This window comes from Oryctolagus cuniculus, chromosome 6 (assembly GCF_964237555.1).
Source record: "Oryctolagus cuniculus chromosome 6, mOryCun1.1, whole genome shotgun sequence".
Lineage (NCBI taxonomy): Eukaryota > Metazoa > Chordata > Mammalia > Lagomorpha > Leporidae > Oryctolagus > Oryctolagus cuniculus.
In genome coordinates this window covers 24,314,474-24,338,815 of record NC_091437.1, presented here as the reverse complement: position 1 = coordinate 24,338,815, position 24,342 = coordinate 24,314,474, and the positions used below count along the sequence as shown (strand labels likewise).

General features: G+C 41.1%; 1 protein-coding gene across 2 annotated transcripts in view; it reads left to right on the top strand.

Annotated features, from left to right (window-relative positions):
- Positions 1-10,223: 10,223 nt before the first annotated feature.
- Positions 10,224-24,342, top strand: part of TRPC7 (transient receptor potential cation channel subfamily C member 7) — a 137,467-nt gene continuing 123,348 nt past the window's right edge. For both annotated transcript variants that reach the window (XM_070076126.1, XM_070076125.1), the window contains exons 1-2: positions 10,224-10,632; positions 17,972-18,749. In XM_070076126.1, coding sequence (XP_069932227.1) covers positions 10,631-10,632; positions 17,972-18,749 — 780 coding nt within the window. In that variant the 5' untranslated portion in view covers positions 10,224-10,630. The remainder of the gene's footprint in view (positions 10,633-17,971; positions 18,750-24,342) is intronic.

Genomic DNA, 24,342 nt, shown 5'->3' with positions numbered 1-24,342 from the left:
TCCCAGAATATAAGTTGGGATAGAATACAGATATATAGTCTTTACTGTCTCCAGGACCCAAAAATGGCATTGTGCTTCTTTATTTGGGTAGGAGATTGCAAGACACAGTGATTTATCCTTTACTTTTGAGGGGATGTACCAGAACCCTGCTGATTCCTGGACTCCTAAAAATTTTGGACTCAGCTAACCAATAAATCTTCCATTCTATAAGGTTTTATTCCCTACCTTCTAGAGTACACGTGCCTTACTTTTTTTTTTTTTTTACAGTCAGAGTGGACAGTGAGAGAGAGAGACAGAGAGAAAGGTCTTCCTTTGCCGTTGGTTCACCCTCCAATGGCCGCCGTGGCCAGCGCATTACGGCCGGCGCACTGTGCTGATCCGATGGCAGGAGCCAGGTACTTTTCCTGGTCTCCCATGGGGTGCAGGGCCCCAGGACTTGGGCCATCCTCCACTGCACTCCCTGGCCACAGCAGAGAGCTGGCCTGGAAGAGGGGCAACTGGGACAGAATCCGGCGCCCCAACTGGGACTAGAATCTAGTGTGCCGGTGCAGCTAGGCAGAGGATTAGCCTAGTAAGCCGCGGCGCTGGCCGAGTACACGTGCCTTACTAAAGACATCCAGCATGCAGACCACCTGTTGCTCATTTGGACGATTCAACATAATATCACCAGTGAAATATCGCACCACAATGTTCTGCAATGTGCCCCAACAGTCCAAATCTCTTTGTACTTTATTATGACAGAGGGCAGGACATTTAACATAACCTCTTAAAAACAGAATATATACTTTGTTCATTCCACATGAGTGTGAATAATATTTAATTGTCTTTTATAATTAGAATAGAAAATATGTTTTCCAAACCAATGACAATACATCTGAGGCCTAGTAATCTATCCAAAGACATTACATCTAGCACAATGGCTATGATCAGAGCTACTGTTTGATTGGATTTGGAATAATCTGAAGCCTTGATTCTATGGCCATTGGTTTATGAACATACCAGATGCACCCATTAAGTGAGGATGTCTCAGGGATTATCATCCCTGTGAATTTTCACCTCTGTAATTCAGATTTAGATTTAAATCCCTAAAGGAGGCCGGCGCCGCGGCTCACTAGGCTAATCCTCCGCCTAGCGGCGCCGGCACACCGGGTTCTAGTCCCGGTCGGGGCGCCGGATTCTGTCCCGGTTGCCCCTCTTCCAGGCCAGCCCTCTGCTGTGGCCAGGGAGTGCAGTGGAGGATGGCCCAGGTGCTTGGGCCCTGCACCCCATGGGAGACCAGGAAAAGCACCTGGCTCCTGGCTCCTGCCATCGGATCAGCGCGGTGCGCCGGCCGCAGCGCGCCGGCCGCGGCGGCCATTGGAGGGTGAACCAACGGCAAAAGGAAGACCTTTCTCTCTGTCTCTCTCTCTCACTGTCCACTCTGCCTGTCAAAAAAAAAAAAAAAAAAAAAAAAAAAAAAAAAAATCCCTAAAGGTATCACTAATTCTCATCACTTTCCTTTCCCAAGATGCCATAACATCTTTTACTTTAATATCTTGGCTGGGAAGGGGTTGCAGTTTAAGAACCTCCTACTTGGTTTTTTCTGACTTTATAGTTCTAAGCCCACATTACTAGGATCCACTGTGGAGGCTGCACCATCAAGTATGCCAAACTCACTTAACATTCTGTGATGAGGACAATTACCATCAAGTTGGTTCATGGATCCAGTGGACCTCTTGTACTTTCAACAATTTCCAGAATTCCATTTATTACCTGGTGGCCATATGTCACTACTCTAACAAGAGGGTCATGATGAAGCTTTCAGACTCTGAAGATTAATGTCAACTCAAACTTGTATTCAGCTGAGCCCCCAAGTGCCCAGACCTTCCCCCTTATCTTTTCCTCAGGGTAAAATTACTCTAATAAATGGCCATAGGACCCAATGGGAAAGGACTAAGGAAATTAATCACAAAGGAAAGAACCAAGGAGTCTTTCTCTACAGAACTGCCCCAACCTCTTCAATTAGTTCCAGAAACTGGACCAGATCCAGAAACTGGCCACCGAATCATGATATTTTAAGAATAGACTATATTTTAAAGCAGTTTTAGGTTCACAGCAAAACTGACCACCCCTGTTCCTCCACACAAAGTCTCTGTTATCAACATCACACAGCTGAGTGGTATACTGGTTACAACAAATGAACCTACACTGGTATATCATTATCACCCAAAGTCTATAATTTACCTTCTAGTTTCCTCTTGCATTGTACACTGTACAGGTTTGGACAAACATATAATGTAGTATATCTACCATTAATCATGGTATAATGCAGAACAGTTTTACTGCTCCAAAAATCTTCTGCGTTCCACTTGTTAGTCCCTCCCCAACTCCAATGCCTGGCAACCTCTGGTTATTCTACTTGTTCCTAGCTTTTCCTTTTCCAGAATATCACATAGGTGGAATCACACAGAATGGCACTTTCTCAGACTGCCTTGTTTCATTTACTAATATGCAATTATGGCCTGAAATGACTTTTTATTGGAGTACCATCCTCAGCCTACCAGCTATTCTTCCTATATTTTTCCACAGGCACTAACTGAATAGTATCCTAGACAGCTATTTATCTATTAAGTTCCTAGGGATGCTAAGTTCTATTAAACATTTCTGCAACTCTGTGGTTTGACCCTTTGGGCTCTCTCTCTAGTTTTTCTGCTCATTACAATAATTAGAACAGCTTGGTGTAGGATGCTTATGCATCACTACCTGCCCTTTATTATTTCGGGGTTCTTTTGTGTCCACTGTTATCAGTGAGTAAAGTTCTACAATAGATTATCCCACTGTCTGCCATGCCATGGCCTACAGAGAACTGAAAAGCTATTCTGGTGATCCTCTGCCCAATGCATTTGCTATGACTTGGTAACAGATTGTCCTCTACTTCCCATGGACATAATTCTCTCATAGGCCTTCTAGCAAAACAGGGAATACTTATTTCAACATCTCCACATCTGTAAGCCTTTTATCCCGTTCCTCCATCTTCTGTCACAGAAATTCTGTCGCCAAAATAAACATATATTTTAATTCCATTGTCCGTGATTTTTTGAAATACCCTCATAAGCAATTATTTCATATTAGTTTCTTTTTACTTTTAAAAATTTTTTTATTTATTTGTTTAAGAGGTAGAGTTACAGACAGAGAAAAGGAGAGACAGAGAGAAACATCTTCCATCTACTGGTTCACTCCCCAAATGACCACAACAGCTGGAACTAGGCTGATTTGAAGCCAGGAGCCAGGAGCTTCTTCAGGTCTCCCTCATGGGTGCAGGGGGCCATGCAGTTGGCCAGGCCATAGCAGAGATTTGGACTGGAAGAGGAGCAGCCAGGACTAGAACCGGTGCCCACATGGGATGCTGGCATGCAGGTGGAGGCTTAGCCCACTATGCCACAGCACTGACCCTCCTCTTTACTTTTTAAAGAAACTTTCAATGGGCTACAGGCCAATGATATTTATGGAAATTCTGTAAACGCAAAATCAGTGAAATCCACAAAATTGCAGCCTAAACTGGAAGACCCATAATTTTCCATAAAACATAAATAGGAACAGAATTGACTTAGCATCATTCTGCTCATCACTTTGAGATACAGTGCTATTTCTAGTCTCTCCATGCCTGTTTACATAAACACAATTTTTCATTACTTCACAACAGGCTTGCGCACAGGATTTTTGCCGTATCTTGTGCTCATTCTAGGCAAGCTTAGCAGTAATGTTGACATCAATTAAGATGAGAGAGGGGCCGGCGCTGTGGCATAGCACCGGCATCCCATATGGACGCCGGTTCTAGTCCTGGCTACTCCTCTTCCAATCGAGCTCTCTGCTATGGCCTGGGAAAGCAGTAGAAGATGGCCCAAGTCCTTGGGCCCCTGCACCCGCCTGGGAGACCCAGAAGAAGCTCCTGGCTCCTAGCTTCGGATCAGTGCAGCTCCAGCCATTGCAGCCAGTTGGGGAGTGAACCATCAGATAGAAGACCTCTCTCTCTCTCTCTGCCTCTCCTCTCTCTGTGTAACTCTGACTTTCAAATAAATAAACAAATAAATCTTAAAAAAAAAGATGAGAGAGATTTATTGTTTTTACAGATAGGGCAACACTGTGGCTTCTAGCCATTTCAATTAGCATTTTTTTCTAAGGGAACTGATTTGTACTAATTTCTTTTTTTTTTTCCTTTCTTTTTTTTTTCATTTTTATTTAGTGAATGAATTTTTACATAGATACAACTTTAGAGATATAGTGGTTCTTTCCCTCATACCCCCCATAAGCTCCCATCCCACCTCCATACCCTCTCCCATCTCCTTCTTCATTATGGATCATTTTTAGTATGACTTTATATACAGAGCATATATATATATATATATATATATGCTAATCATAGGTTTCAACAATTTGCACCCACGCCCACACACAACATATAGAGTACATTTGGGGGGAGAATTTGCAGTCAATTCTCATATTACAATTCAATAGGGACAGAGGTCCTACCCGGGGAGCAAGTGCACAGTGACTGCTAACACTCTTTTTTTATGACGTCAGTGATCATCCAAGGCTCTTGCCATGGGCTGCCAAAGCTATGGAAGCCTTTTGTGACCACAGACTCCATCAGAATTTGGACACGGCCATAACCAAAGGGGATGTTCTTCTCTCCCTTCAGAGAAAGTGTCTCCTTCTTTGATGACCCTTTCTTTCCTCTGAGGTCTCACAGAGATCCTCTGTGTAGGATATTTTTTGGTCACAGAGTCTTGTCTTTGCATGCCTGAAATGCTCTCACAGGTCATTAGCCCGACCAGGAAGCCTTAAGGGTTGATTCTTTTTTTTTTTTTTTTTTGGACAGGCAGAGTTAAACAGTGAGAGAGAGAGAGAAAGGTCTTCCTTCCGTTGGTTCACTCCCCAGATGGCCACTACAGCCAGCGCGCTGCGCCGATCCGAAGCCAGGAGCCAGGTGCCTCCTCCTGGTATCCCATGAGGGTGCAGGGCCCAGGCACTTGGGCCATACTCCACTGCTCTCCCAGGCCGCAGCAGAGAGCTGGACTGGAAGAGGAGCAACCGGGACAGAATCCGGCACCCCGACCGGGACTAGAACCCAGAGTGCTGACGCAACAGTTAGAAGAGCAGCCAAGTGAGCCGCGGCACTGGCCAAGGGTTAATTTTAAGGTCAGAGTGTTATTTACTGTGAATGTCATTCTAGGAGTCTGCTGTGTGGACTGCTTCCCATGTTGGTCCTTCCTTCCTTTTTAATTGTTATTTTTTTTACCGGGTACTTGATGTTATTTATATTATCCCTTTTAAACTTAGACCAATCTATCTGTTGCCTTTAACATTTAATAGGATCATTTTAATAGTGAAGATGGCATTTATACCACCGATTCTCATGGCTATGGAGCCCCATGACTAGTTCCTAAGCTGCACCCTGGAGGTGAGTCTACATGACTGCATGCAGAACTAGACTTTTTTACAGTTTAGCCCACCTCCTCCATCTCTTATTCCCTCTCTTATTTTTAACTGGGATCTTTTTCCAATAGCCTTAAAATATGTATAATTAACTCTGTGTTACATAGAGTGTTCAGCATACAGTATTAAGTAGAGAAATGAGAAAGAAAAGAAACAGAGAAAAAAACAACAAAACAAAACAAAAAGGATATACACAGTAAAAAGTAACAATGGTAAACTGTCCCTCAACAATCAGGTCAAGGATTCTTGAAGACATTGATTCTAATAGTGACAATTTCGCTTGTATAGCTTTTATTTTAGCTGTGCTATTAATTCTCCCAAATCAGGGAGAACATACGGTGTTTGTCTCTTTGGGACTAGGTTATTTCACTAAGTATTTTGTTGCAAAGGACTGTATTTCACCCTTTTTTACTGCTGTGTAGTATTCCATATTATTGTACTAATCTCTTAAGACAAAACTTTAAGAAGCCGGTTTAATATATTTCTATATAGGAGAAAGAGCCAGATCTGTCCAGGTTCCAAAAATGTAGTATACACTATTAAAGAATATTCGGGGGGGGGGGTGTCTCAAAGGATTCATTTATTTGTAATAGATTTTTATACTCATGGCTGCAGTTTCTAAAATAACTTGGCCTTCCAATTGACAAGAGCAGTTTTTCATCAAAGCATCATTAATGAATTGCCAGCACTTGCAGTGTTGGGTGGAAAAGTGCAATTTCTCCAGGAAAGGGTCACCAGGAATTTGTGTTTTTATATTTTTGTCAGACTGGTTAGATGATGCCTGAGCAAAGTCTAAGAACTACAGGCTAGCAGTTTATTCACTATTCAGTGACAGAGTGAACTATTCAGCAACAGTGAAAGCCATCATAGATATATGCTGAGCCCTAACTATGTGCTAGGCACTCCTCTAAGCTCTGTCTGAGCTGTCTCATTTTATCCTCATGATAACTCTGTAACAAAATTTAGGGATACATTTGGAGAAAGGAAGATTTGGAGTTAAAACACAGAAAAAAAGTTTGACAAGAAGACATATGCACTCTACTCACCAAAACTCTACTTCGAGCCTATGTCAGGTTCAGATTGGCAGAAATCAAACCTCAGGGCCCCGCACAGAAACCTTGGATGTCTTCTGGTCCAAGAGCTGTGAGGCTGCTGAACTTTCACTGTTGGTAGTGAAGACCCAACTTCTTTGTGTTTTATAAATTGAAAACGATGCTTTGAAATGATGTAACAATTTTCACATTACAAGTATTTACCCACTGGTTCAAATGTCTGTGTATGACCCTGTGGACTGGCACCTTCACAAAATATCACTGTCTCCTATCACATCTGAAGAGTGAGCAGCCTGGCTTGATTCTGACCTATCTTTAATGAATATACCTATGAAATAATTAGCTTATTTCCTTTCTGTGTGTGCCTCTATAAAATTATATACAGTGTTATATATAATATTGTTATATAATTGCTCTATGTATATATAAAGTTAAATATATATAATTGTATTATCATTAACACATTTTTGAAACATGTTTTGGTTTTTAATGAGTGTTTATCATGAGCAAAACCAAAAACATAGTCCATGTAACAATTTCATGAAACTATGCTCTTAACTATTTATTAAAAACAGAATATAATAAGATTGTGTTCCATTATGATGAACTACAAGCCACAACCCAGCAGTCTCAAGAAAATATTTTATAATTAAGAGTAGCTGACTCTATACTGCTTCACTAATCATGATAATGAGGATCCTAATCAAAAGGATGTTATGAATGTCAGAGTTAATCTTCTAACATTTTGGTTGTATTAAGTACTCACCTCACATATCACATTTTGTTCTATACTTCAGTGTAATACTATCTACTTATTTATTTATTTCAGTGTTATTTGAAAGGCAGAGAGGAATCTTCCATCTACTGCTTAACTTTCCAAATGCCAGCAGGGCCAGACTGTAGCCAGCAGCCTGGAACTCAGTCTGGGTCTCCCATCTGAATGGCATGGATGCAAGTGCTTGACCCATCACTTTCTGTCTTTCTGCTTCCCAGGATATGCATTAAGATGAAGCTCAATTGGAAGTGGAAGAGTTTGGACTGAAACCAAGCACTCTAATATGGGAAGCTAACACCTCAACTGGCAACTTAACCACTGTGCCAAATGCCTGCCCCACTCAGTATAATACTAAAGACCTCTTCATTCATTAGCGTTTTGTTCAAATGAGTTAAACTTCTTTGTTTCTAATTCTAATGAAAAATAAAATTCCCTCATCCTTTAAGACTAAAATGTTTTAAAGGAAAAAGTCTTAATTTTAAGAAATATTCTTTCTTTTAAAGGTACTGATCCAAAATCAATTAACAACAAATGCTGGCAAGGATGTGGTGGAAAAGGTGCCCTAATACACTGTAGGAACATAAACTTCCACAGCCACTGTGGAAGACAACATGGAGTTGCCTTTGCAATCTGAACATAGACCTACCATATGATCTAGCCATCCCACATTTGGGAATTTACCCAAATGAAAAGAAATCAGCATTTGAAAGAGTTACCTATATGCCCATGTTTACAACTGCTTGATTCACAATACTTAAGATATGGAATCAACCCAGATGCCCATCAACTGATGACTAGATAAAGAAATTATGGTTTATATACACTAAGGAGTACTACTCAGAAGGGAAAAAATCCTATCTTTTGCAACAAAATGGGTGCAACTGGAAACCATAATACTTGAAATAAGCCAGTCCCAAAACAACAAATACTACATGTTTTCCCTGAACCAGAGTAACTAAAAAGAATACATAAAGTGTAATATATTGGAGTGAAATGGACATTTTGAGATTTAATGATAGTTCACAACTCTTGGCTCAAAAGTTGAGGAACAGTGTTTTTTTTTTTTTTCATACTATTTGTTGAACTTTACTTAGTGTAGGGTAAACCTTAGGAGTGAAACTAAACAGAAAACAGATCTTAGTAAAAGTTAAGAGTGGGGACAGGAGAGGGAGGAAGAAGAAGGGTTGGATCATGGGAAGGAGGGATGGTAGGATCGGAAGTATCACTATGTTTCTAAATCTGAATGTATAAAATACAAGAAATTTGTACACCTTAAATACAATTTTAAAAATGTGTTTTAAAAAGTACTGCATCCAACAAAGTACAATCATCAATATTGGAAAACTCGTGTAGAGATTACAGGAGTAAAAATTTGGTGTCAACTTTTTTAAAGAGTTTTAACTAGAGATCTACCTTAACTTCTCTTGAATACAGAGAACATTCAAATGTGTCACACATGCCTTAAAGGCCAACCTTTTTGGGTGACATTTGTTGTTGTTGTTGTTGTTGTTGTTGTTGTTTTTGACAGATAGTGTTAGACAGTGAGGGAGAGAGACAGAGAGAAAGGTCTTCCTTCCATTGGTTCACCCCCCCCCAAATGGCTGCTACGGCCAGCGCACTGCAGCCAGCGCGCTGCGCCGATCCGAAGCCAGAAGCCAGGTGCTTCCTCCTGGTCTCCCATGCGGGTGCAGGGCCCAAGCACTTGGGCCATCCTCCACTGCCTTCCCGGGCCACAGCAGAGAGCTGGACTGGAAGAGGAGCAACCAGGACTAGAACCTGTTATTGGATGCCAGCGTATTGGATGCCGTATTGGATGTCAGCGCTGCAGGCGGAGGATTAACCTAGTGAGCCACAGAGCAGACCCCCTTGGGTGCCTTGTGTATACTGCTTCAATTAATTTTCACCACAACTCCTGGAAAAGGCATTAGTCATCCCTTTAATTATTTAACATTTACATGTGAAGAGACAGAGATTCCATGAGGTTAAGTATCATATCCAAAGCCACATAGTCAATAAGGGAATCAAAATCCCAGGGTCTTTCCCCACACACACGTTATCTTCAGAGAAAATGCTAGTAGAATATTAATGAACTAATGCACTCTTATTTGCATATAAAACTATAATGGCAGTGTGCAAAATGCATTATGAGCCAACTCTTTAATCTAAAGTATTGCATTTGCAGTCTTTTTATAGTGTCAATTATTACGCCAAAAGTCGGTTTCAAAGAATAAGCACTCTGATTCACTGTTTAGCAGCCAATGTAAGTCCTGGAAACAATCATGGCTTTTATCTTTGTCAGGTAATATTTCAACTAAGGAGGTTTCCTTACAATGCTGTTTTTTAAACACCTTAGTGTTTAAGAATCATAGACCATTTGGTAATGCAGCAGCTGCTGAGATTTAGAAGCCTGTTGGAGAAACAGCTTTTCACATTGGGAATTTCCTTCCAAAAAAACAGTTGCAAATTCTGGCTAATCCTTTTAAAGTCTTCCTTTATTAATGTCAGACTTGATCTACACAGATGACCTCTTTCTAATTCTAGACAGTGAAAGTATCACCATGCTCCTAAATCAACATATATGAAATTTGTTCACCTTAAAAATAATAAACAAAATAATAAATTTTTAAAATAAAGGGTAAAGTTTGAAGATGCATCTCTCAAAAGACAAAGTGGGGTGTGGCCTTAAGGCTTAGCAAAAGAAAATTACTCTGTCACACTTCAGGCTACTCTGGTTTTAGTTTTCTTCTCAACTCTCTCCTTCTGCAAACACACAAACCCAACAGGTAGAAAACCAACTTATTCCTCATTTTTCATCTGTTTAAATTGACGAATATTCTACCTCAGGAGCCAGAACACACTGCCTTATATAACCTAGGGGTGTATGTGTGCGCGCGTGTGCTGTGCAATATTCTGGGAGTGAGGAGGGGTAGATGGGAATTCCGAGGGGCTAGGGTGAGAAGACAGAATTACTGCCTCCCTTTCAAAGCTACATCTGGCAGAGGGGTGGGGACTCTACCAAGCCATCACCACGCTGTATGCCAGTCTCACACACGGATGCTTCTCCGTCACGTTCTCTGGGAAATTTCCCCCGGATTAGGAAAGGGACCATAACGCGGATCTGCTCTGCAAGGCGAGTTTTTACCCTTGCAGCACAAAGAACAGGGGAGCGCGTTCGCATCTCCGCAACTCCACTCCCTGGACCAGCTCCGCGCTTCAGCACCTCGGAGAGCGGCGCTGCACCGCGGCCGCCCATGGGGAGCCGGATTCCCGCGGCCGGGCGCCGGCTTCCGGGCATCTAGAAGGGGACAAGCCTGCGCATTTTACCCTCATGTAAGCAGCTATGACGATTCCTTCTATCGATTTTTCCAGTAGAGGTGGTTTTCTCGCTGAAATATGGAATTAAACTTTTATTTATTAGCCCTCTCTCTCTGGGGCTTTGCTTAGATTTTTAGATGTGAGTCAGGGTCTGGAAATCTTTCTAATGTGTTGAGTTGCTAGGGAATTTTTTTTTCCTTTTATTGGAGGTTTAAGTTTACAAAGCCATTTAGAAATAGACAACTACTCCTGGTAGTCTAGTCCTTTTATGCTGTAGTAGTATAGTTTCATTCCTAGAGGAGAGTGTGTGAGTTGTCTCTTTTTACTACTGACAGCTTTCTAAATGGGTGTTTTCATGGCTGTGTTTATTTTCATATTTAAATATAGAGGTGAGAGGAGGAGGAGAATGGCTATATTCTAATAACAGTCACCATTAAAGAACTACAGGTGGCAAGAAGAGGTTGCTATGTGTCTCTTTTCCTTGTTAATAATATAGTGCGAGCTATATATTTCCTTTAGACATCCATTTCAAAATAACAGATATGCTCTTAACAAGAGAGATGTAGTCTGGCAGGGCTTTGACATGAGCTTTAAGACTCTGGATAACAGAATCTCTTCTTTAAGTTTAAAGTTGTAAATTCACTTATGTATGATTGAGTAGACAGAACCAAGATCCTATTGCCATTAATTGTAATTTAAAGGCTTAATGGATTCAGGGTAGATTTGAAAAAAGGCAATAATGATTGACTCTGATGACACTCAAGTGAATTTTTTGCCTGAGAATGCCACCTGCTGGTGGGTCCTATTTCTGAAGCACAGGGCACACATCAGATTTATGAATGAACTCACATTAAATCCAGAATATTCATTATGGATATGATGCAAAAACCATTCTTTGAGATATTTTTAACAATAGCATTGACTCAGTTATTTAATACTTTACCAAGTTTCTATGTCACAATTACAACTTCATAAATGGTTATTTCCAAAACTATTTGTTCCTAAGCTTAGAGGAGACTAGATAATTCCCTTGGGCAGTAATTAACCCAGCAAAAAAATTAGAAGTATGTGGGGACTTACTGAGGATAATTGCAGAATGCATGTGGTATCTTGCATGAGCACTATCAGGAGCTCTTGCTTAGTAAAAGCAACCAGCATCTCCCCCTATATAAAAATTCAGCATGTTACTTTTTTCAATGTTGTCATTTTACAACTTAAGGGCCTCTCTTACTTTGCTGAAATAGATGTTCACTTCCCTCTTTGCCCACAGAGGTCAATGAAATAATCAAAAGGTTACACATATCTATTTTATTCCAAGGCCAATCTTTTTTTTTTTTAATGCAACTATTAGAACGTGTTTCAGCTCCAGCTGGAGCTATACACAATGAGATGCTGACATCCAATTTCTTAATTCCCCTGTATCAAACAGGCAATGAGAATTTTAAAAGAGAAAAGCAAGAGCACACACAAAGCACTAGTCAAATCTAGAAAACATTGAGAATAACTTCTCTAAATGGTATTATTTGGTGGAAAATGAATTACTAAAATAATTATTTAATAACATTGACTAACACTATATTTTGCAATCCAAGATGCACTGGAAAAAGTATCCTACGTCAGCAGAATTGTTTGTAAAGTGTATCTTAATATAATATATGCTAATGAGTAGCAGAGGGATAGCTTGCTTGTTTCCTTTAGTATCTGACTGGTAAAATTATGAACTCGTGTATGTCATGGGGGCAATTACGTAGTATTTTTATGTGTGTGTGTGTATACATACATACCTACATACACATATATGTTGGACAAACAAGTTACTGTCACTAGCTTAGTTGGAAATTTGAATGCCTTAGCCTCACAATTAACAAAATTGTGATAAACTAAATTTACTATCTTTTGTCACTAGATCACTTATTAAATACTGCTAAGTCATTTATATGCACAATCGCATTTCAACCTCAACAGAATAAGAAAGATGATACTTAGCAAGAAGCTGGATGCTTTTGTAAATATGTAAATTTTTTAGTATTATGAAGCAGTGGGGATGTCTCAATTTTCTGACCTAGTCACTCAAGGGACTTAATATACCATGTGATATTAGCTGTCTCATCTAGCAACTTACAAGACATCATTTCTAGTGTAGCTAATTGGAAACTGGTTTTACTCTGCAACTCATGTCTTCTTTCTAAAGTTGTCAGTCAGAAATAGAAAAGAACAGTTATGGGACAATATAGCTCCTGCACTAATAAAAAGAAGGATTTTGGTAAACGTTAACATCTCTATTTTACTGATCTTCTTAAATGACCAACTGAGAACAAGTATTGAAGGAGTAATTAGGTTTATGACCGTGTATCACTTATCAGGTCTCATGGGTATTAGATGCCATTTAAACAAGTCACTCTCCTGCCCTCAAGGATCCTGCACTCTAATGGAACAACTCACAATCTAAAGAAACTTAGGAAAAAATGCAGGAAGAAAGAGAGATAGTGGTGGTATACCAGCCAAAAGCATGGGCTTTGAAATCAAACAGACTAGCCTCCTATACACTCACAAGCTGTGTATCTTCAGAAATTTATCAGTGAATTTATCTGAGCCTCATTTCTTCGTCCGTTAAATGGAAAGTACAATGATGCACAATCATACAGGAGTTTGTGAAAATCTTAAATGGCAACCCATGTAAATCCAGGAGAGTGGCAGGCAAGTGGTTAATGTTAATAAATTTTAATCATTATGATTAAAAGAATCATTTAGGAAAATAGCCAAGCTTATCACATAATCTATTTAAGAAAATATTTCATATAAAGCACTTAGCACAGGGCCTGGCATATGGCAAATGTATAATGTATGCTAACTATTATTATTATATAATCACTTTTAAAAATAGCTGAGTATATCAGTATAGAATGAAATGTGGGCCAGTTTAAATAATTGTGTACTCAAGTGTATTAATGTGTAAGATTTCATCACTACTGCCATGGACATTTGAGGCTTTCTAGTATCCCGAGTGTCTGGCGTACATTATCAAATCCTTACTGTGGTCCTCGGGAACATGAGGTATGGATTCTATTACTCCCTTTAAGTTGATGAAAGAACTGAGATTTAGGGGAAGACTCCAAATAACTTACTACTCCATTCTTGTTCCTCTGGACTAACAGTCAGAATAGAAACTTGGGAGAGGACACGTGGACCAGAGCTGGGTTTTCCTCAGTACTTGATCTGACTCCTCGATTTTGTTTGGTTCTACACACAGTTGAGAAATGCTACAGGCTGAATTGATTTCAGGCTTGGATAATTTCCACAGAGACTTTTGATGCATGTAGCAATCTTAGGGAAAAAAAGACAACAAATATCTCTAAAAAGACATTTGCTTAAGTGGCCTTTTCTTCACCAGTAATTAGCCACAATCCCTGTCTCCAGAAGACCTTATGGTCATGTTCATTTGCAGTCAGATTTAAGGTACAAGATCCATATTTTCATGGATTACTGACATCTGGCTCCCTTCAAACTGGCTGGTGCATCTGTAAGAGCAGCTTGGTAAAAATAGAAATGGAGAGATCAAGAGGGAATTCAATAATCAGTCCTCCTCTCAAATATGGCTTTGTTTTCCCTGGAACCCTTCTTCTCAATGACATGAAATGTCAATGTATGCATTTCTTGAAAATGAAAAACAGTATCCTAATTGAGGTGTTTGATGAGTCTGATCACTCATTATCTCAATAATATATGCAAATAAAAAGGCATTTGCATTCAACGTTCATTTTTAAGAAAAACGCTAAAGTAAGGGCAATCAAATGCCAACTGCATTTTAGGGAGAACTACTTTACTCATTACTGGCCCTAAAACTGTGGTGAGATCACGAGAGCCCAGCATGGATTCATGAACATAAGCTCTATCACCAGCTGTTGTGAAACAAATCACTTTATCTTTCTGACACAACATCCTCTGTGGGTTCTTTCCAACTCATGTGATATATATGGCTGGTGTGAATATCTGTAACACAAAAATTAAATGTCAAACATACATGACTAAATATAATCATAGGTGTATACATGCTTCAAAAGCCTCATTAAAGGGCCATCAGGGCAACAGGGAGTCAGAGCTAACAAAAAACCCACAGAGAGGTTACAAGGCTTCCTTCAACACCCGAATGATCCGAGTGGCTGCAGGATCTCCTGTGGCAACTCCCATGCTGGAAGCAATCTCACTGTGTAGCATGTCCTGTCCCGTCACGTGCTGCTATGCATACATGACTTGAGGGTCATAAGGCTCCATCTGTAATGCCAAATTCTACCAGTAAAGAAAGGAGCAGAGCTGACAATTTTGTGAGCATTTCAATGTATCTCAAAGCTAAGGTTTAAAGACTGAAAGAGAGGCTTGTTTACTTCTTACGGCATCTGGGTGTCTGCTTTCAAGGTCATTCAGAAAAATACATGACAACCGGTAAGGACATTTTAATTTCTGAAAAGTACTAGCCATACAGATATATTTTTCTTTGAGAAAACATAATTATTGCAGAAACATCAAGATTTACATAGTGCTCTACCTTCATGCAAAAATTATTTCCCCCACAGCTTAGTCTTCCCATTTCACCAACTTCAGTTTCTTCACCTGAAAGATGAGAATGCTGATCCTTTGCTTTTCATGTTTTGTTTTGTTTTTTAAAGAGGGGAATTAACAAACAATGCTTGTACAACCCTTAAGTTTTTAGGCTAAAGCATCTAAGATATTCATATGAACTCTGAATTTAGATTATTTACATGTTCCTTGGGAAATGTTCCTCTGCTGTCTGGGTTTAGTAGTCATTGTATTTCCTTCACATTAATACCTCCCAAGGCTTGTTGCCATGTAATAGTTGCACACCCTTGACCCTGTGATCTGAACCATTCTCCCTCTTAGGCAGACTTCTACTGGAAAATGACACGGAATCCAGCTAAAGTGCCCGCCTCTTCTAGGACTGCTGAGTTTTCATATCTGACAGACTGCTCACACATGCTGTTGAGAAGAAACTGATTTTTCTTGGGTTGCATTGTGATGGCTAAGCCCAGAGAGATGCTTCAGAGAGGGGCAGAAACCTATCAAAGGGCAAGCTGAGTAATTCCACTAGAAAAATTACTAGTCTACTGTGGGCTCAGCCTTCACCTATGTGTGGCTGTATCATTGGATCACCTGAAACAAGGTCCTTTGGGCACACAAAGAGAATTACTGCTCAGTTTTCAACTTACTCATATCTCTCCTGAAATCCAGTTAGTAAACCCTTCTCTCCTATAAAGGTTTCTGTGGGATTCCCAATCTATGGTCTACCTTTGGCACCAAAAAGCAGCCACTATCCCTGGAATGATGACAGGGTTGAAGAAATGGGCTCAAAAAGAGCTCTGGAGCTTCAGTCCTGACCATCTTTCCTCAGCAATCTTTTCTCAAAGCGCACTTCAGTTCAGTCGCTCTTTTTAAGGCGGACAGAGTCTCTATGAGGATTAATCACTCACAGTTGCTCAGAATTACTCCTTTTAATTTTTTGCAGTTAAAGAAGCTGCTCCCCTGTATAGTTTAGTAGCTGTTCCCATGAGAAGCATGGCTCAGCCCCAGGCAGGATTAAAACACCATGCTCAACCTCCAGTCTTGCTTTGCACCAGAGAACAAGCCTCTTAAAAAGCTTTTAAAATAAAAGGGGTTTGTGCAGGTCAAAGGGTAAAATGAGCAGAAAAACTTAACAGAGACCAAAATTTTAAAATTCCCAAGACTCTATGATATGAGATATTTTAAATCTGAAAAATCTAGATTTCATTTACAAGCCTCCTTCAGTGGTTACTTCTGTACTTTTCTGGAGTACTGAGTATCCTTCACACATGGAGATATAACCAAGAACAAAAGAGACCATGGAAAATAGTTAAAAACAAATCCTAATGTACTTAATATCAGATGCTTTCTTGCTAAAATTTATGCCATTCTAATATTATCTGAGTAATGTGATAAGGCTAGACTAGAAAAGGCAAGTAGAAAATACACATAGGACCAACTGGAGAATCAGACAAGTTGAACACGTCCAAGCTGGTGAAGGCTTAGGAAACAGCTGATGCAGGCCCTGTATTTTACAGTTAAGTTATCTGAAACCTAGAATCTGGTGACCTGCTTAAGGTCTCAAGGCTAGCTGGAGATGGAATATCTAGAACTGAGCTCAAATTGCACAATACTTGTATTCTCTACTTTCCCATTTAAAAAACCTAATTAAACTAAGGTTAGGTCATTTTTCCAGAGTCACAACTCAGGCATATGATAAAGCCAGGATTTCTACCCTAAGCCTGTTGAATTCAAAACCTGTTTTTCAGCCCCCCTTTCTCTCAGTGCCTTCATCTAAGATGAGGACAGTTACAGGATCTTTCTCATAGGTTCGGTACAAAGAACTACATAGGTTGATGTATGTGCAATGCTTATCACATGGCATATAATAGGTACTTAATAAACATTACCTGCTATTATTTGTAGTATTAGTATTAACCTCTACACTATGCCACAGTAGGAAAAGGCAAGAAGTTAGAAGCAAATCTGCCATGTAAATTGCCCTATCTCTTCCATCCACATAAAAACTCAGGTTCAATTTTAAGAAGTCTTGGCTGAACTCCCTTAGGAGTGCTGATTCCCTAGCAATGACTCTAGAACTCACTTTACCACACTCAACCCTGTAGTTGGTGCTTAAACTGCATGAGAATCAGAAAACACAGTCTCCATGGGGAATATCATCAAATGGAGAAACAGTCATTCAGGCATTGCTGAAGTTTTCACCACAGTGTGAGAGCTCATTGATGGGGATTCATCGGAATCAAAGGAAGCAGTAACTAAGGGCTTGCCACCATATAACCCTAGGAGAACTGAGCATCACGGGAAGGAAAAGAATAAAACCAACAATGACCATGTACTTTCCACATGCAACTGACCCCATGCAGACCTCCTACATACCCTATGGTGCATGAAAAGTTACTCATGTTGTGTGAGTAAGAAAACTAAAGTGAATAGGGACCAAGCAACTTGTTCAAGTTTATGTAAAAGGAAGTAAAACCGACAACCACATGTCTCCCACCTCCCCACCCCCACCTCCCATCACACTCCACCTAAACCAAGAGATGGAGAGGCTGGATAAGGAAGTCAGAGTACATCCAGTTCAAAAACCAGTTCAGGTGATCCAATTTGCCTTAATCACAATGATTCAGACTATGATCCCTAATCAGGTTCCATAATTTCTTAAAAGGCTCCAATCAAGATATTCTTTTTTACTTCGACAATTTTTGCTTGCTCCATGACTGGGGAGCAACCTGCGGGCCTCTAGGAGAGTAACCGAGTGCCTTTGCCTTGTCACCCGCAGGTTGGGGAGTAGCACCTTCAAAAACATGCAGCGCCGGCATACGACGCTGAGAGAGAAGGGTCGCCGCCAGGCCATCCGAGGTCCTGCCTACATGTTCAACGAGAAGGGCACGAGCCTGACACCCGAGGAGGAGCGGTTCCTGGACTCGGCTGAGTATGGCAACATCCCAGTGGTCCGGAAAATGCTGGAGGAGTCCAAGACCCTCAACTTCAACTGTGTAGACTACATGGGGCAGAACGCACTGCAGCTGGCAGTGGGCAACGAGCACCTAGAGGTCACCGAGCTGCTGCTCAAAAAGGAGAACCTGGCGCGAGTGGGGGATGCGCTGCTACTGGCCATCAGCAAGGGCTATGTTCGCATCGTGGAAGCCATCCTCAACCACCCGGCCTTTGCACAGGGCCAGCGCCTGACGCTCAGCCCACTGGAGCAGGAGCTGCGGGACGACGACTTCTATGCCTACGATGAGGATGGCACACGCTTCTCCCACGACATCACGCCCATCATCCTCGCAGCCCACTGCCAGGAGTACGAGATCGTGCACATCCTGCTGCTCAAGGGTGCACGCATTGAGCGGCCCCATGACTACTTCTGTAAGTGCAATGAGTGCACTGAGAAGCAGCGCAAGGACTCCTTCAGTCACTCACGCTCACGCATGAACGCCTACAAGGGCCTGGCAAGCGCTGCCTACTTGTCCCTGTCTAGCGAAGACCCTGTCCTCACCGCACTGGAGCTAAGCAACGAGTTAGCCAGACTAGCCAACATTGAGACTGAATTCAAGGTAACTCCCACTCACCACCTCGTGGGCAGAGTGCCCTGTGGGCTCCTCAGGTGTGTCTAGTCACAAGAGGGTTATCACCCTACAGAATCAAAGGGTGGGTTAGGCTTCCAGGAAGCAAAGGACATACCTCATTTGTGGCAGATGGAGGCTGAGGGAAAAGCAGCCCATTAGGTGGAAAATTCTAGCCTACATAATTGCAGCAAAGAAGTGACTTCAGGACAAATCCATACAGTTAAGAGAAAAGCAACACACAGGCAGAGTTATACTGTAGCTCAGTTGTACATACCTCCGCTCTCCCCCAAGGAGCTTAGTAGTGTTGGGGACATCCAGCAGCCTGAGGTCAGTCCCTAGAGCAGATCTAAGCTGTCTTGTTTTACCTGCATGCTTTTGATCTGTCTTGTTCATATCTCTATGCCATCCTAGGCTATACTGACATTAGATTTAGTCTCAGTCTAAAGCTAGAAAGACTTGGCTGTAGCCTTTCCTAAGCCTGGCAAGCTATTGCTGTAGTCCTGAAAATAAGCTGAGGAGGGAGTACATGAAAACAAAAACGAAACTCTCCCAGGAGAATTGAGCTTGTTACCCACCTCCCTGTCCCTGCTCCCATAGATAGGCCCAGGGCAAGGTCCTGTAATCAGACCCCTTATGATTCCTTCATCTCCAAAGTCCATGCATCAACTATGATCTTGTGCTCTCCCAATAGAGAAGACTGGGACTTACTGTAGGAAAGTCTTTTGACACCATGTTTAATAATGATAAAAGCAAACATTTAGTGGGCACTTATGTGCATCAAGCACTAACTGCCTTACCTAAATGATCTTATTTAATATCCTCAACATTCCTATGGCATGATTACTGTCATTACCTCCATTCTATATGTGGGCACAGAGGTAAAGAGAGCTCATATATAGCTAACATGAGGCCCTCAGACCCCACAGCCAATTCAACCAGGAAACCAGGAATAAAAGGCCTTGTTTAGGTACTGGCTATTCAGAGTCTCAATTATCTTTATCTGAATGGCAAAGGGACTTCTCACAAGAGAAGGTGAGGCTGAGAGAGTAGGAACCACAGCTGAGATCACTATTTCTCATCCTGCCACCTGACCAGAGACTATATTCCTAGGTGCCATGGCACATACAAATAGGTATCATACATGCTTGACACTCAAGTGGAGAAAAGATGTCATTAGCAAGTGAAACGTCATCATCCAAAGAAGGTATCAGTGCAAGAACTGTCCCTGCAAAGGACGCAGTTAAATGGCCAAGGATGGGTGCCTACTCCGAGCAAAAGAGAACCCACCCCCCCACCCAGGGCATGTTGTTCAGGGAGATCTCAAAGGAGGAGATGGGGTTGAGTTGGGCTTCACTAAGCAAAAGAAACAAGATCAGTGGAAAGAGAGAGGTGAATATTTGAAAGAGGCAATTAAAGACGAGGTCTAGGATGGCCCAGGGCAGAGAGGAGATGATGAGAAATCCTGTGTGATAAGAACACAGACTCCTTGTGAGGCACACTAAAGATGAATTGGGGGCAGACCTCAGAGGGCCCTGCATGTCAGGCTGAGCACTCTGAATGTTATCTTATAGGAAAAAGAGTATTATTAAAAGATTATGATTTGGGGACTAATGTGATAAAAAGTAGGGTTTGGGAAAGTTACTTGGCTGGAGATGAATTGGAGTAAGTGAATTGTAAGGAACTGGGACTAAAGAGGGAGAACACTCACTTGTATATACATGAGGCCATGGAAGTCTCTCTGTGTGCTGATATCACCCAAAAGCCAGCAACAGAAAGACTAGGCCAACAGGAAGCTGCAGGGTACCACAGACTGTGAATAAAATCCTAGAATTAAGCTAATTTTATATCTTTTGTCCTCCCATCATAGACCCATCCACTAAATTGGAGACACCTTCCTAAACCCATCATTGTTCATGAATTCATCCATAAACTGGTGAACTTGGTATATGTAGATGTAGAGATCACCCAGTGGCATTCCCAAGAATGTAGCTGTTCCTCTTGTTTTTGGACAAGAAACCTCATCTATCAACATCATAGCCAACGATGTCCTAGGGATGTTGGGTGCAATCTTGCTTGCTCCCCAGTCTCCAGAATGACTGTTCAAAAGCCATGTTGAAAGGAATAGCTAAGCCAATTAATTCAGATATTTCTAGCCACAATAAAAAAAAATTCAAGTGATAAATGTTTTTTGGATCAGATTATGTGGATAATTGTACAATTCTCTACTTATCTCCTATCAGGGAGCATGCCAGCCTTACTAAATAAAACAATGCTAGAATAACATTTAGGAATGCATCTGAGCCATTTGTTTCCTTTACTAAAACCCAAAGTCTGGCATATCTTAGAATACCTAACATCTAAATCTGGAAATCTGTTGAAAGCCTGCCTACAACACTATGATGTTTTAATTTTAAAAAATAAGTTATGAAAATTGTGGACAATTAAGGATATACTCAACATGACGACAAATCTCCCCTACAGTCATTTACATAGAATAAGAATTAAGATAAATATATTTGCTGACTCTTTACATCCCCCAAGTTAGCTCTGTTGGAAATAATGTCTTTCAGATTGTCAACAAATGGTGCATTATAAAAGAACATAACGGTTCCTTCAGAACTTTATCACTTACTCAGCTGTTCTTGTGTATGCATTCCTGACATTATAAATCATCTGAGAGAAGAGAGCAGCACAGCAGGAGAGAAGTCAGATTGTAATAAAAGAATAAAGCGCAAGTGGAAGGGTTCTGATGAGTCTGTACTACTTTCAAGGGACAGGATGATGCTCTTACAGCCACATGTTACGGTGACAATCCAGTGTCATCAATTGTATACAAAGCTATCAGAGTCTCACTGGAAATATCATATGTCATCCCCCACATCCTCGAAAATACTCACTTAGGAGTGACTTCCTGATGAGAAAACATCCATGAAAAAACCTGGATTCAGTTGCCCTGGCTGTTGTTTTCGAGTCCTTTTAATTCATTACCAAAATAGAGTCTAGTCTAGTAAGAAGAGAAGCCATTGTCAAGGCCTCCAGTAAACTGTGGCAGAAGTCTGATGCCTAATAGCAAGCCATTATTTTTGGTGTGGAAATTATATAGCTGTTCAATGATTTCTTATGTCTCTCTAATCTTCTTGGGTTTAGAAAGATATTAAAACTTGATATGGCCACTGTGGCCTCCCCATTACCTTGAATGGTCCCTTGAAAGCTGGTTCACACTCTAGAAATGCCTGATGAAGGGAAGGAGAGAAATCCCAAAAGGATAGTAACTTCAACTGATGAAGCAAGTGATTATGTTTACCTATTGTGTCAACTCTTACACATATGGACTCAACAGAGGCATCTGACTATGGCTTTGGTTATGGTGAAATGGGGAAGCTCTAGAGTGCAGACTGGTTGGAAGAATGAAACCCACACACACTGAAGAACTGCAGACCAGCCATTTGCTAAACTGTACGGTATATGGAGGCCAGAGTGTGTGTTCTTGATCTTACCCACGGTATCTAAAATGGGGTCTGGGTGCACTGCCAGCAAGTGACATTTTGGTTTACTGGCTTACCGACGTGGTCAGAGCTGGAGAACAGGAAGACTGGTGTGTGTTGTATGATTCAGAGGTGCTTCATTCTGATAGAACAAGCTCTTTCTCTGCAGAAGCACCTAGAGTACCAAAGAAAAATAAAGAATTTGTTGACGTCGGTAGGTAACGGTTCTCACCACCAAGAATATAACAACATCGCTGCAGCTCTTTTGAATTAGTCTTCTTAGTTTTCTTCACTAATCATCCCTCTGATAAAATTACCTAGGATCCCTTTTATCTCTTTTATTTTGTTGGTTTCTTCCCAAATTCCTCAGCACTGTGTCCATCTGTTGCGAGATGTTTATCATTCTTCCAACTCAGTTATGGCAGCAGCAATGTCTGATGGGTCAGAAAGAGGTTGGGAGAAAAGTATGACAAAGAAATACTAGATACTGAGGTTTAGGGCTTTGGAAGAAAAGAGACAGCAGGATAGGAGGAAGGATCCCTTTTCACTGTCTCACTTTTTACTTCAATTTAAAAGCATCCAATATTCCCAAGTCAGAAAACTATAGATGACCAACACACATAGGATCTCAGCTATTTAACACTTGGTCTTTCCAGAGAACAGCAAAACTACAACTGAGAGCCTTTTCCTGTTGATACAATGTCAGCATGGAATCTGCCTGTGCTTCAGTTACAAGTAATCTCTACTTACAGGCCTCAGAGTGGGGAGGAGGCAAGAGGGCTGAAGCTGTAAGTTCACCCTACTAAAAGCATTAGTGGTTTCTCTGTTCATCAGTGGGTTGCTACCCAAGTGTATTATGAAAAACAGGTGATGAATTATGTATCAATGTTTATGCTGTCATTTTAAGACCCATAAAAAACTTTCTAGGCCTAAAATATCACAAATTAAAAATGCAAATAATGATAAATCAGACCAATTTGCCACCTGCTGTGATTTCTAGTGAGAACTCATTGTGGAAGGTAAAGCTGTTGAGATGACAGTTTGTAATCTGCTTGCAAACTTATCAAATGGACTGGGAAGGAGGAGGGAAAAAGAGGAGTGACTTTGTATTGGGGGGCAGGGTGGAAGCTCAGAGCACATTTGCATTCTGGTGGTCTGAAGCCAGGGAGATGGGAAGCTTCAGTGAAGCCCAGCCTGGGTTGGAGGCAGCACTGAAACCCAGAGAGGTCTGTTGCTCCCAACTCCCATTGCTACTGTTTGCACCAGTTTCTCATGGGCTTTGAATATTTTCAGGATTTTAAAAATGTATAGATCAACACCATAGGAAAATACATTGCCTTGCTGTTTGAAAGCTTGGCTGATAGAATAAACAAATGTCTGCTCAACATGCAAGAAATGGGTTGAAAACCGTTTGCTTTTCCATTGGGAAAATATTATTTAAGCTGTGAAGGCTACAGATCTTAAAAGGAAGTGTGTGTGTCTGTGTGTGTGTGTGAGTGTGTGTGTGTGAGAGAGAGAGAGAAAGGGAAAGAGAGAGAGAGGTGTGTGTGTGTAAGAAAATCTGGCAGGCCATTCTTCAAAGCAGGTGTATTTAGCTATGTCATCCTAGCCCTGTGCCATCAGGTGATTCAGAACATGAGGAGAGGTGAGGAAGATCACAGATACTTAGTGACCCCTCACTAAACACGTGCAGGTGAGCTGCAGTCAGAGCATGTGTGCCTACTGGCAGGTCGACACTAGAGCCATGGTTATAGATCACATACCTGAAGGCAAGACCCAGGGACTGGCTTATCTCTGGAAAAGGGACAAAGGTAGTTTCTATCCATGGTTGATTTGTCTTTTTCTACTTTTCTGCCTAAGTGAATGGAGGAACACGCTTGCCAGAGCACTCATTAGTGAGTCATCACAAAAAAGTAAGCTAATTAATTTGTCCTTTAATGACAATTTTTCATTGGGTCACAAATAATGCCTAAAATCAGATGATATTCCTCTTCCACGGTTTGTGCCAAAGGTATCAGCATCCACAATACAGGGAGATAGCATACACTGTGCGACAGGTAATTCAGGTGGCAAACAGGAGGTCACTTTGCTAGAAG